Source organism: Erythranthe guttata, chromosome 11 (genome assembly GCF_056151865.1).
Source record: "Erythranthe guttata isolate IM_541 chromosome 11, IM_541, whole genome shotgun sequence".
NCBI lineage: Eukaryota > Viridiplantae > Streptophyta > Magnoliopsida > Lamiales > Phrymaceae > Erythranthe > Erythranthe guttata.
In genome coordinates, this window is record NC_142543.1 from 17,151,436 (window position 1) to 17,163,823 (window position 12,388).

Sequence of the window (12,388 nt, forward strand, 5' to 3'; positions counted from 1 at the left end):
TGACTTTCGTCTAAGCAATTCAAACTCAATATTCTCAAAGTCCAATTGAAGTAGCACCATAGCCTACGTTCGTTTCAGTTCATGCTTCGAAAATATCTAGTCGGTAACTCAAACCGAAACCAAAACCAAAACCAAAACCGAAATCGAAACCAAAACCATAGAATTTATCTTGAAACTGCCCTACATTCTATCAGCAATCACCGACACCGAAACCGAAACCGAAACCGAAACCATATAATTTGTCTTAAAACTGCCCTAAATTCTATCAGCAATCACTGAAACCGAAACCATAGAATTTGTCTCAAAACTGCCCTAAATTCTATCAGCAATCATCTTGTCAATCTAAAACGGAAACGAAAACGAAAACATAATTCACACAAATTAAAACATATATCAGTTCTATTTACTAAAACCACCACACATATTCTTCACACAAGATTTCTCCTTAAGATCTTGAATATCAAATCCACCAACTCTTGAAAATTAATCTTTTCACCCAAACGAAAAATGATGTAAATTTCATGAAATTATGATCTAAAACATTGAATCTCATGATATATATAAAGAAGATCGTTGATTCACATGGAAATTTAATCAATTATGCTATTTAATTTTTTTTTCTACACAACTACACAATCTCTGCTTCTGCAACCAAATTCAGAAAAAAAAAAAAAAAAAAGGGGGGGGGAATAAAATCAAGGTACCAAAACAGAAGAAGGCGAAGAAGAGCAACGCCGAACGACGTCGTCTCGCTGATCGCTGAATCGGCGCCGGAGGTAGGTTTCGAGTATCTCCATCACGCGGACGAACTTTTTCATCTCCTCCAGGCGGAGGCTCAGCTCGGCTTCCCTCGCCCTGGCTCGCTCGAGCCGCGCCTCCGTCTCGGCGAGCCGCTCTCTCAGATTCTCCACCACTATCGCATTTTCGTTCTCCACCGGAGGCCGGAATCCCAGGGCATCTTCTCTCGACGGCAATCGCTCTCTGCCGTAGCACATGGTACGATCGCTTTGGACTGGTTTGAGTTGAACCTCTTGCTTCGAAAGTTGTACCTTGATTTGTGGGAGGGAGAGAAGAAGAACTGATGGTTGATGGAGCCGACTTATTAGTTAGATTGGGAGTAATTATAGTTTATCCCCTTACTATTCCATAAATTGCAATCTGGCCCCTGTAATTGTTCACAATACACACTCCCTTCCAAATTATGTGAACATTGATGTAATTTTCAACCTTTTGTAATTATATGGCAATTAACACTTTTGAAAAGATACTAACCTTTTTTCATATGTAAAAAATCAATTCCGATTTAATTAAGAGGTTCATCACTTCTTTCTCTCATTCAAAATCGTGCATGAGACTTTCATCTCACATGGCTCTTAAGTGATAAAAGAAAGAATAACTCACCTTCTTTCTTTTTTTGACTGCCTTGATCTCGTATGTATAAGGTCGAATCCGTTCTCGATTTCTAGAAGAAATATTAATTCTGATACGGGCCAATTTGACAAGCGCCGAATAAAAGTAAGCCCACCATGATAAGCCCATAATGAGGGGCCCATGACGACTTAACTCAAAGTTATGAGCGAAGTCGTTAGCCCGCACGACCTCGGGAACCATGTGAAATACCCTAACTCGCCAGCCCAATACCAAAACGAGGTAAGGCAGGCCCAGGGCCATATAGGCCCAAGATGCATGACTTGAGGGTAAGGAAAAACCCTAAAAAAGGAAAGCCTTGGAGGCCAAGGCTTCCTCATCTATAAATAGGAGAAGATATTGCATTTTTCCAGACAGGTTTTTACGTACATTTTTCATAAATCTACTCTAAATATACACTAACTTGATCGTCGGAGCTTTCCCGCCGGGAACCTCTCCCGGCGTTGCAGGTCTCTTCACCGGAATCCGGACCAGAATCTGAAGAGCACGAGAAGAAGCCCTACGGACTAAATCAAGTGGCGCCGTCTGTGGGAAAGAACTTCTAAAAATTTGGAGCACAACTTCCAGGAAAACACTAGATCTGCCCCCGGAAGTCCAGATCTGAGCTGGAAACGTGGAGAATAATGGAGGAAGGAGACACAATTGCCCGAAACCTACAAAAGGAGCTAGATGCAGCAGCTTGCGACACGCCTGGTGTCGATCCGTCGTCTGTCTTGAAGGAGAAGTTAGGATGCAGCCTACTTATGCCTGAGAAGGAGAGACGGATCCCCCTCTTTTCAAGTAGTCCTTCGTTCGAGTTTCAAAATGGTGAAGCCGCTTTGAAAAGACCGGCTACGGTACCAACTACATCCCCTGACGAGCGTACGTACACCCGGGCCGAAGTGGAGGCCATGATCACTACGGCCATTCGCAATTACACTCAATCTCTGCCCCAGGATAACCGACCTAAGAGAGACCTGAGACGCTCTCCGAACGAGGGCCGAGCCGAAGATGAGTGCGACAGTTATTCGGAGAATCGAGGAGGCAACAGTCATGGCGTTAGGACGGAGGTTGACAGCCTAAGGTGCGATATGGATGAGTTAAAAGCCTTGCGGAGTGGACCGACACGAGATCTCGCGGGATCTAGTCCTTTCGCCAAACATCTCGATAGCGACCCCATACCAGCTAATTACCGACCAATTCTGTTCGAATACAACGGCGCGTCAGATCCAGCCGAGCATCTGAGTCATTTCAACAACACCGCATCCCTCCACCAGCTCACGGAGGGAGTGAAGTGTCGTGCCTTCGTCATCACCTTAGCTGGGCCAGCCCAGGCCTGGTTCGGTTTGTTGCCCCCCGGGAGCGTGCATTCCTTTGGACAATTTGGCAAGGCCTTCATGAATCAATTTGCAAGCTCGAAGAAGTGCAAGAAGACCTCTCTGTCATTATTCAGCATTCGTCAGAAGGAGAAGGAAAGCCTCAGGAACTACATCAAGCGGTTCACTTCGGCCACCTTAGAGGTCCCCACCACTAGTGATGAGGTGCTCATGGCAGCCCTTTCGCAAGGACTAAGAGATGATGAGTTTTTCCGAGCTTTAGAGCTGGAACCTTCGCCTGATTTTGATAATCTTCTAGAGAGAGCATCTAGGTTCATTGACTTGGAAGAGGCTCGCCAGCAGAAAGTGGAAGAATCTCACCAAACCGCGAACGCACGAGTTAACGAAATGAAGAGAGGTAAGGAGCCCATGTTACCTCGAAGGGATGCCAATACTCCCAGTCGGGGCACTGCCCCGGATGCTAAGGGATCTCGATATCAATCATATCAGCCTCTTACAGCCCCTTTGTCCCATGTATTGTGCGCAATCGAGAAAAGAGCTGATTTGCGGTGGCCTCGGACCGCTCGCGAAGCCCCTCGCCGAGATCCAACGCTGGGTACCTTTTGTCGTTTTCATAACGAATATGGACATACGACTGACGATTGCGCGCATCTGAAAGACGAGGTGGAACGCCTCATCAGAGACAACAAGATTGGAGATTTTGTGAAGATAGACCCACCTCGGGGACAAAAGCGCGAAGCTCAGTTCGGAAATCCTACGCGAGTTCCGCCCCCACCACCACCTCCGAAAAGAGGATTTATTCAGATGATTTCAGGGGGACCTACGGGAGGAGATACTCACCGGGCTAGGAGGCGCCATCTCGGCGATCTTAAGAACAATCGCGAAGTTTGTCAGATTTCTACATCGAAGTATCGTCAATACCCCACTATCTCGTTTGGACCTGAAGATGAAGTGGACCTTGATGATTTCCATTGCGATCCTCTCCTCATCACGATTAACGTCGGAGGGTATGACGTTGCTCGCGCTTTCGTCGATCCAGGGAGTTCAGTGGATGTCATATCTTACGAGTGTTTCCTACAAATGGAGCTCGACCTCCCAGTCTTCCCCGTCACCACTCCAATATTTGGTTTTACTGGGGGATCCCTAACACCGGTTGGGCAGGTTAAAATCCCTGTTACTATAGGAACGCCACCTCGAGCTCGCACGCAAACTGTCAATTTTGTCATCGTTGAAGGATCGCCGACCTCTTACAATATCGTAATAGGACGGCCAATGATGCATATCTTTCGGGCGGTCCCTTCGACTATTCATCAAAAGCTTAAGTTCCCGGTCGATGGAATGGTAGGAGAGGTCAAAGGTGATCAGGCCCAGTCGAGATCATGTTATGTCGAAATGGTTAAGGTAGCGGAGAAAGGGCGACGCGATACTTTCACTAAAGAAGATTTGGGAGACGAGAAACGCCCCTGGATCGATCCGGAGGACAAAGTTAATCATGTACAGCCCATGGACGAGTTGATGACGATTGACCTCGTCCCTGGTGAGGTAAAACAAACCCAGATAAGCAAAGATCTAGAGCCACCTCTCCGAGATGAGCTGATAGCGTTATTGCGATCTAACGAAGACATCTTCGCCTGGCAACCAAGTGACCTAACCGGTATTGCACCTCGTACTGCTGTGCATAGGCTCAATTTGCGACCTGAGTGCAAGCCCGTCAAGCAAAAACGACGACATTTCGGTACTGAAAAAGACGAAATCATAAAAAAAGAGGTTCAGCGACTTCTGGACATCGGGCATATCAGGGAAATCCAATTCCCTACATGGCTGTCCAACGCAGTGTTAGTACAGAAGGCCAACGGACAGTGGCGAATGTGCATCGATTTCAGGGACTTAAACAAGGCTTGCCCAAAGGACGATTATCCCTTGCCTCGCATAGACCAGCTTGTAGATGCCACTGCTGGATGCGAACTACTTAGTATGATGGATGCTTCACAGGGATATCACCAGATCCCATTAGACGAAAAGGATCAGCCAGCGGTAAGTTTTGTCACCGCTACGGGTACTTACTGTTACGTGGTGATGCCCTTTGGTCTGAAAAATGCGGGGGCCACGTATCAAAGATTGATGGATAGAATGTTTCGGGCTCAGCTCGGGCGTAACATCGAGGTCTACGTTGATGACATGCTGGTTAAAAGCAAAAGGCGTTCTACACACCTCGCAGATTTAGCTGAAACCTTTGCCACCCTTCGCCTATACGGAATGAAACTGAACCCCGCGAAGTGCGCATTTGCAGTGAAAGCTGGAAAATTCCTGGGATATGTTGTTAATCGAGAAGGTATTAAAGTAAACCAAGACAAGGTTGAGGCCGTACTCCGAATGACACCCCCCCGTTCCATCAAAGAAGTCCAATCCTTAGCAGGGAAGGTGGTGGCCTTAGCTCGGTTTATATCACGGATGGCTGATAAGATTCTACCTTTCTTCAAAATACTGAGGAAAACAGCTCAGTTCGAATGGACTACCGAATGCCAGCTCGCATTTGACGCCTTAAAACGTTCACTCACTTGTTTGCCCATTCTTAGCACTCCTGAAAAAGGTGAAACTCTGTTCGTATACCTATCGGTAGGCGACGAATCAATCAGCTCGGTCCTGTTCAAGGAGGTGAATAATCAGCAAAGACCGATCTATTACACTAGTAAAATCCTCACTACTTCGGAAAGTAGATATTCCGAAGTCGAGAAAATAGCATATGCGTTGGTCCTCACTACGCGACGGCTCCGACCTTACTTCTTATCGCATACCATGGTAATCCGTACGAGTCTACCACTTCGGCAAACCCTAGGTCAGCCTACCGCATCAGGACGAATTGTTAAATGGGCCATCGAACTAGGGCAATATGAAATTCAATATCAACCCCGTACTTCGGTTAAAGGGCAGGCATTGGTAGACTTCATCCGAGAAACTACCAGGATACCTATCGAAAAGGAGTGGAAAATTTACGTGGATGGTTCGTCTACGGCAACAGGAGCAGGAGCCGGGATAATAGTCATTGATCCCACAGGAATGAAGGTAGAGTTTGCTGTCAAATTACCTCGAGTTTCCAATAATGAAGCAGAATACGAAGCCTTCATCCGAGGTATGGAAATTGCTCAAGAGCTCGGTGCGCGGGTAGTACGAATAAACTCTGATTCCCAACTAGTAATACACCAGTTAGAAGGCGACTACGAAGCAAAGAATGATCGAATGAAGGGATATGTGAACAAAGCTCGAGCGGTACAAGAAACCTTCGAAGCTTGTACTGTACATCAGATCCCAAGAAGTGACAACCAGCGAGCCGATTTCCTCGCTAAAATTGGGTCGTCGGTCGCCGATTGTGTGGAAAGGAAAATCACTATCCTTATTGCTCCCACCCCAGCACTAGGGGTCATGATGATCGACGAAGAGCCTGACTGGAGAACACCTTTGTTCAAATATTTCAAAGGAGAGCGAACTGGCACCGGAAGAGAACAACATCGCTTGGCATATAAAGCGAGGCACTTTTACGTACGACACGAAATATTATATAAAAGGAATTTCACCACAATAGATGCGAGGTGTTTGGGAAAGCAGGAGGTTAAACACGTTCTTGACGAAGTACATCGAGGTGGTTGTGGTGAACACGGAGGAGCTCGGGCCCTCGTACAGAAGTTACATCGGGCTGGATATTATTGGCCCGGCATGAAGAACGACACTCATCGATACGTTCAGCGTTGCATACAATGTCAGAAATATGCCCCACTTATCCATAAATCGGGGGAGGAAATGATTATCATGAGTGCCCCGTGTCCCTTTGCCCAATGGGGAATTGACCTGGTAGGACCATTCCCTCAAACCACCGGTAGGAAGAAATTCATCATTGTTGCGGTAGATTACTTTACCAAGTGGGTTGAGGCTGAGGCCTTATCAAAAATATCAGAGGACGAGGTCATGCATTTTATTTGGAAGAATATATGTTGTCGGTTTGGTCTGCCTCGAAGCCTCGTATCGGATAATGGCACTCAATTCAACGGCAAGAAAATTCGCGCATGGTGCGAGGAAATGAAAATAGCACAGAAGTTTGTCGCGGTAGCGCACCCCCAGGCCAATGGCCAAGTGGAATCCACAAACCGGACCATTGTCAACGGTTTGAAGAAGAGAATAGACGAGTTAGGGGGAAGCTGGGTAGACGAGCTGCCCTCAGTCCTTTGGTCTTACCGGACTACAGCCAAAGCAGCTACTGGCGAGACACCATTCCGATTAACCTATGGAACCGAAGCTGTTATTCCGGTCGAGGTAGCAATGGACACACTCCGCATCACCACGTTTAATGAGAAAACAAACGATGATGCCTTGAGAACACAGCTGGATGAGGTCTTCGATCTACGAGAAGCAGCGTATTTACACATGGAACGAAATAAGAACTTGATCAAAGCTCGATACGATCAAGGGGTGCGATCTCGTTCATTCCAGATCGGTGATCTCGTCCTACGACGAGCTGACGCACTAAAACACCAGGAAAGTTAGAAGCCAATTGGGAGGGACCGTACATGGTCACCAAATGTTTGGCCGGCGGGGGATACGAGCTGGCAGACGTAGACGGAAAGCCATTACCCCGAGCCTGGAACATAATACATCTAAAACGCTTCTTTGCGTAAAAAAAAAAAAAAAAAAAAGATAGAAGCGTCAGCGAAATCGAGGCACACCTTGTACATGCAAAAACCATCAATAAACATCCATTTTCCGATCTGGGCTAGGCCCCGTGGTTTTTTCTCTCCTCATTTGGAGGGTTTCCACGTTAAAAAAATCCTTGTGTTATTTACTTAAGTAACAACTGTGGCGTTAGATCGCGTGTTTTATTGTGGCGTTAAATCGCGTGTTTTATCGTGGCGTTAACTCGCGTGTTCAACTATGGCGTTAACTCGCGTGTTCAACTGTACGCGTGTTCAACTGTGGCGTTAACTCGCGTGTTCAACTGTGGCGTTAACTCGCGTGTTTCATTGTGGCGTCAAATCGCGTGTTTCATTGTGGCGTTAAATCGCGTGTTTTATCGTGGCGTTAAATCGCGTGTTTTATTGTGGCGTTAAATCGCGTGTTTTATCGTGGCGTTAAATCGCGTGTTTCATTGTGGCGTTAACTCGCGTGTTTCAACTGTGGCGTTAAATCGCGTGTTTCACTGTGGCGTTAACTCGCGTGTTTTACTGTGGTGTTAACTCGCGTGTTTCCTTGTGGCGTTAAATCGCGTGTTTTATCGTGGCGTTAAATCGCGTGTTTCATTGTGGTATTAACTCGCGTGTTTTGTTGTAGCGGTAACTCGTGTGTCTCGTTGTGGCGTCAAACCGCGTGTTTTGTTGTGGCGTTAACTCGCGTGTTTTATGGTCGCGCTAAGTAGCGTATTCGTAAGCAAGATGTTGGGATCAGCATTAAGTTAAAATATAAAAATGGCTTTCCAAGATCAAACAGATTGGCAAGCTTAAGGGACAATCGCCGATGAAAATCATTTGGAATACTGATAGACTCAATTCGAATTCAAGGAAATTTGTCATATCACAAACACTAGAACGAATATAAAAACTCAAAGTAAGCTTGAAAAGCGAATAGAGGGATTTCTAGCATGTTGACATACGAAAAAACGGAGAAATTGTTAAGGATACATAACGAAAAGAAACAAAGGAAATAATGTTTAGAAATACATAGTCAAAATACAAGCAGGTAAAATGGCTAAGTTCTTTTTGCGGCCCTCACTTCGGGACTGCCGCTTCTGCTTCGCTTCGATTCCCAGCATCCGGAGGGGGCGGCACGACGGAGTCCGGCTGTGCGTCATTAGGACTGATCACCGTCTCAAGGGCCTCAATGTCCCCGACGAAGTCAGTGATAACCACCGACGAGGCCCCTTGACGGGAAAAATCTTCAACGAGGCCCTGGTAAACCGGTCTCCACCACTCCAAGTTGGGGTCCTCATTGACGTCTCCCTCAAAACCCGGGATCTCGTCATCGGGGAGGTCCTCGGCCAGTTCATTTTCCACTAGCGGGAAATTGATGCCGGCACCACCCAACCTCTTCCGAACAGCCGCGACCGCCGATGAGAAGAAGAAACGAGCCAAACCCGAAGCTTCTCGGGTGAAGGTAGTCGAACGCCATAACCGGTGAAAGAAGCGACGAACGAACTCTTCGATGAAACGGAAACCCTCAGGCGATCCCGGGAACAGCCTTTGTCCCTCTTTCACCCCTTCGGTGAAATTAGTGGAAGCTTGTACTCCGGCGGCGAACAGCTCGTTGGAAAGTCCCTTAGCCTTCTCCTCCAGGTTGGCGTTGTGAGATACTAGGGAGTCTTTCTCCGCCTGCAAGATCTTCTCTCTCTCTTGTAACCTCCTCACCTCGGCGAACAGTCCCTCCTTCGACGACTCTGCCATCGTCAGAGTCTCCTTCAAAGCTCGAACCTCCTTCCGAAGTTGAGTGACCTCCTTCTTCTGATTATCGTACGCCTCGCGCGAGACATCATCCCATCCTAGCGGACCAGAAAAAGCTATGGCGAATTGCTGCATGATACGAGAAGCCCAAATAAAGTCAGTCCTAAACTCAAGAAATATATTAAGAAACAGACCAGCTCGTGCGCACGAAGTAAAACAAACCTGCGTGATATTATGAAGCAGTAACTCAAGTCTGTCGCCTTTGCTCATCTGCCCGAAGTGGGCAACATCCCGAGGAAATGCCAAAGCCCGACAAGCGGCAATGGCATTCTCTGCATTCTGGCAGAGATGAAGTGCAAAATTAGGGGGGAGAGATGACCCAGTTGACCCAAGGACCAGATCAGCTTTTCGTTTCTTAGAAATGGGTTCTCTCTCCACCACCTCTTCGGTTGAGGAAGGTGGCGGCGAAGAAATTGGAACTATCGCAGAAGACCGCGGAGGCGGCTCCGAGTCCTCGACGCGTGGCCCACTTCGGGAGCGCGGAGGCGCGGCATTCTTCTTAGATGGCCTGGGTCTTAAAGCCCCCTCTTCCGAGGATCGCTTCTCGGATTCAGCAACCAAAGGACGCTGGAACTCGAACGCCTCAAATCCCGGCTCCGGCTCGGAGGGACGAGTAGCCGGTTTGTCACCCCGGAACATCCTCTTCATCCTTAAATCTACCCACCAGAATAGGAAAAATGTGATAAGTAAATGAGGAACAGAACAGATAAATACAGAACTAACGAGGTGACAAAAACAATCATGCGAAGTAAAACAATAAGTCGAGGTGAGAATAAGCGTCACGACTAAACCCACCTAAATCTTCCCGAGTTAAGGAATATGTGCCGTTGTCATGAAAATAGAAGTGACGAAGCATCGGCGGAAAGCTGGTAAGGCTGTCCGGGATGCCGTAGCTCGGTTGAAAGTGAGATATCATTTTTAACAAACAATCATCAACCGCCAAAGGTTTTCCCCTTTTCTTCTCAGGCAAGGTGGCGAGCCAGGGGCATAAATATGGAGTGTCCACGGGATTTTTTGCAAAAAAATAATGACCCTGCCACCCATCGGTCTTGTTGGGTGGCATTAATATCTTGAAGCCCGGGCGAGCCGAGATGGAAATGTGGAAGGGACTGGAGTTTTTTAACACCATAACACTCCGAAAACGAGCTGGTGTAGGAATTACCCCCGACCAAGCACAGAGCATGCGAAAACCGGTCATGATTATTATGGCATGAGGGTGAAACTGGTTAAGAGACACATTGCATAGCTGGGCAATTTCGGAAAACCAGGGCGAAATGGGGAAGGAAAGGCCGAAATAAAATTGCTCCGAAAACCAAGTACTAAAGCCTAAGGGAGGGTTCAACGGGCGATCATTCCGCGAAGGCAACACTAACTCGACATCGGTGGGGAGGCCTATGTCGCGGGCTAGGTTAGTCAGATCTATCTCGCTTAACGTACTAGGCCCCCATTGGTCATCTAAATCCCGTCCTTCAGATAAAGAAGGGGAACCACTCCTCGTAGAAGGCGGAACCTCTTTTCTGCCCTTCTTCTTGGGTCGTTCCAAGAGTTTGCCCAAAGGGGAGAAGTAAGGCCCCTCCTCCGATGAGGAGGAAATGGAAAGGGTGGAGTGTCCACCCCCCTCCCCGGAAGGCACTTTTTGGCCAAAGGGGTCGGGAGAATAGGAAGACATAATCGACTTTAAGAACAAGGCGGGGGTAATAAAATATTGGGGAAAGAAGTAGTACCTTGGTCGGGGAAAAGAGTGAGCGCGAGAGGAAAAAACTCTGATTCAAAGAGCAAAATCACCGGAAGAGAAATCAAGTAGAAGAGAGAACACGAAGGTGAAAGGGGAAAAAACTTTTACAAATCAAGTCAGTTGGGTATTTATAGGAGGAAAAACGGAGAGGAATGAAATCTCAACCGCCCATTCGGACGAACGAGATCAAAAGCAGGCCGCCTCGAACTCAACGCAAAAGCACCGATTGAAATCCCCTCATAATGACCTAGGGAACTCGAATCGACCGCACTGATTGACAGGACAACAGGAGGCGGGAAGCACGTATCCCCATCAAAAGTAAAAACTAAAAGCGAACCATTACTTCGCACTTTATACTCCATATTTACCAAACGAGATAGGGCAAAGCCTCCTCGCCCGATAATTAAGGAGTAGGGGGGAGTAGTTGATACGGGCCAATTTGACAAGCGCCGAATAAAAGTAAGCCCACCATGATAAGCCCATAATGAGGGGCCCATGACGACTTAACTCAAAGTTATGAGCGAAGTCGTTAGCCCGCACGACCTCGGGAACCATGTGAAAATACCCTAACTCGCCAGCCCAATACCAAAACGAGGTAAGGCAGGCCCAGGGCCATATAGACCCAAGATGCATGACTTGAGGGTAAGGAAAAACCCTAAAAAAGGAAAGCCTTGGAGGCCAAGGCTTCCTCATCTATAAATAGGAGAAGATATTGCATTTTTCCAGACAGGTTTTTACGTACATTTTTCATAAATCTACTCTAAATATACACTAACTTGATCGTCGGAGCTTTCCCGCCGGGAACCTCTCCCGGCGTTGCAGGTCTCTTCACCGGAATCCGGACCAGAATCTGAAGAGCACGAGAAGAAGCCCTACGGACTAAATCAAATTCTGAACTTTTCGAGGGACCCTTCTTCACCGATTATGAATGACTTTTTTTTCAAACTTTTCGACCTTGGTTCAGTAGGTGCCAGTTAGAAAATTTGAGAAATAGAACAATCTAATTTAATTCATTCTTAGTAGCCATAAAATGATTTTTTTTTTCTTCTCAAATTCTCTTTTTTAACTTATGTGTTACTAAATTCCACCTATTTCACAATATAAATGAATATATCGCAAGTCTGTAATATTATTTGGAAGTGATCTATGTAACACGGGAACGCAGACACGAGGAAAATAGGGAAACGGACATGGGGAAACTCCGTTTTCCAAAAAGTTGGATATGGGAACGTCGGGAAGTGCGTAAATAATAAAAATATAGAGGTGCATTCATAATTTCTAAAAAAATATTATAATGTTTAATATCATTTCACAAACATATAAATTTATTTTAGTATGAAATTAACATCTACAAAATTATTAAAAACACCACTAGAAGTAAAGAGGAGACGTAATATTTAAGATTTTTTTAAGCATATGCAATTCGGAGT

The 12,388-nt window shown here is 46.5% G+C and overlaps 1 protein-coding gene across 1 annotated transcript; it reads right to left on the reverse strand.

Moving 5' to 3' along the window:
- Positions 1-527: 527 nt before the first annotated feature.
- LOC105955870 (protein SKIP34) lies at positions 528-1,109 on the reverse strand. Its single transcript, XM_012979668.2, has one exon. The coding sequence runs from the start codon at positions 993-995 to the stop codon at positions 696-698; it is 300 nt and encodes a 99-aa protein (XP_012835122.1). The 5' UTR covers positions 996-1,109; the 3' UTR covers positions 528-695.
- Positions 1,110-12,388: the final 11,279 nt, after the last annotated feature.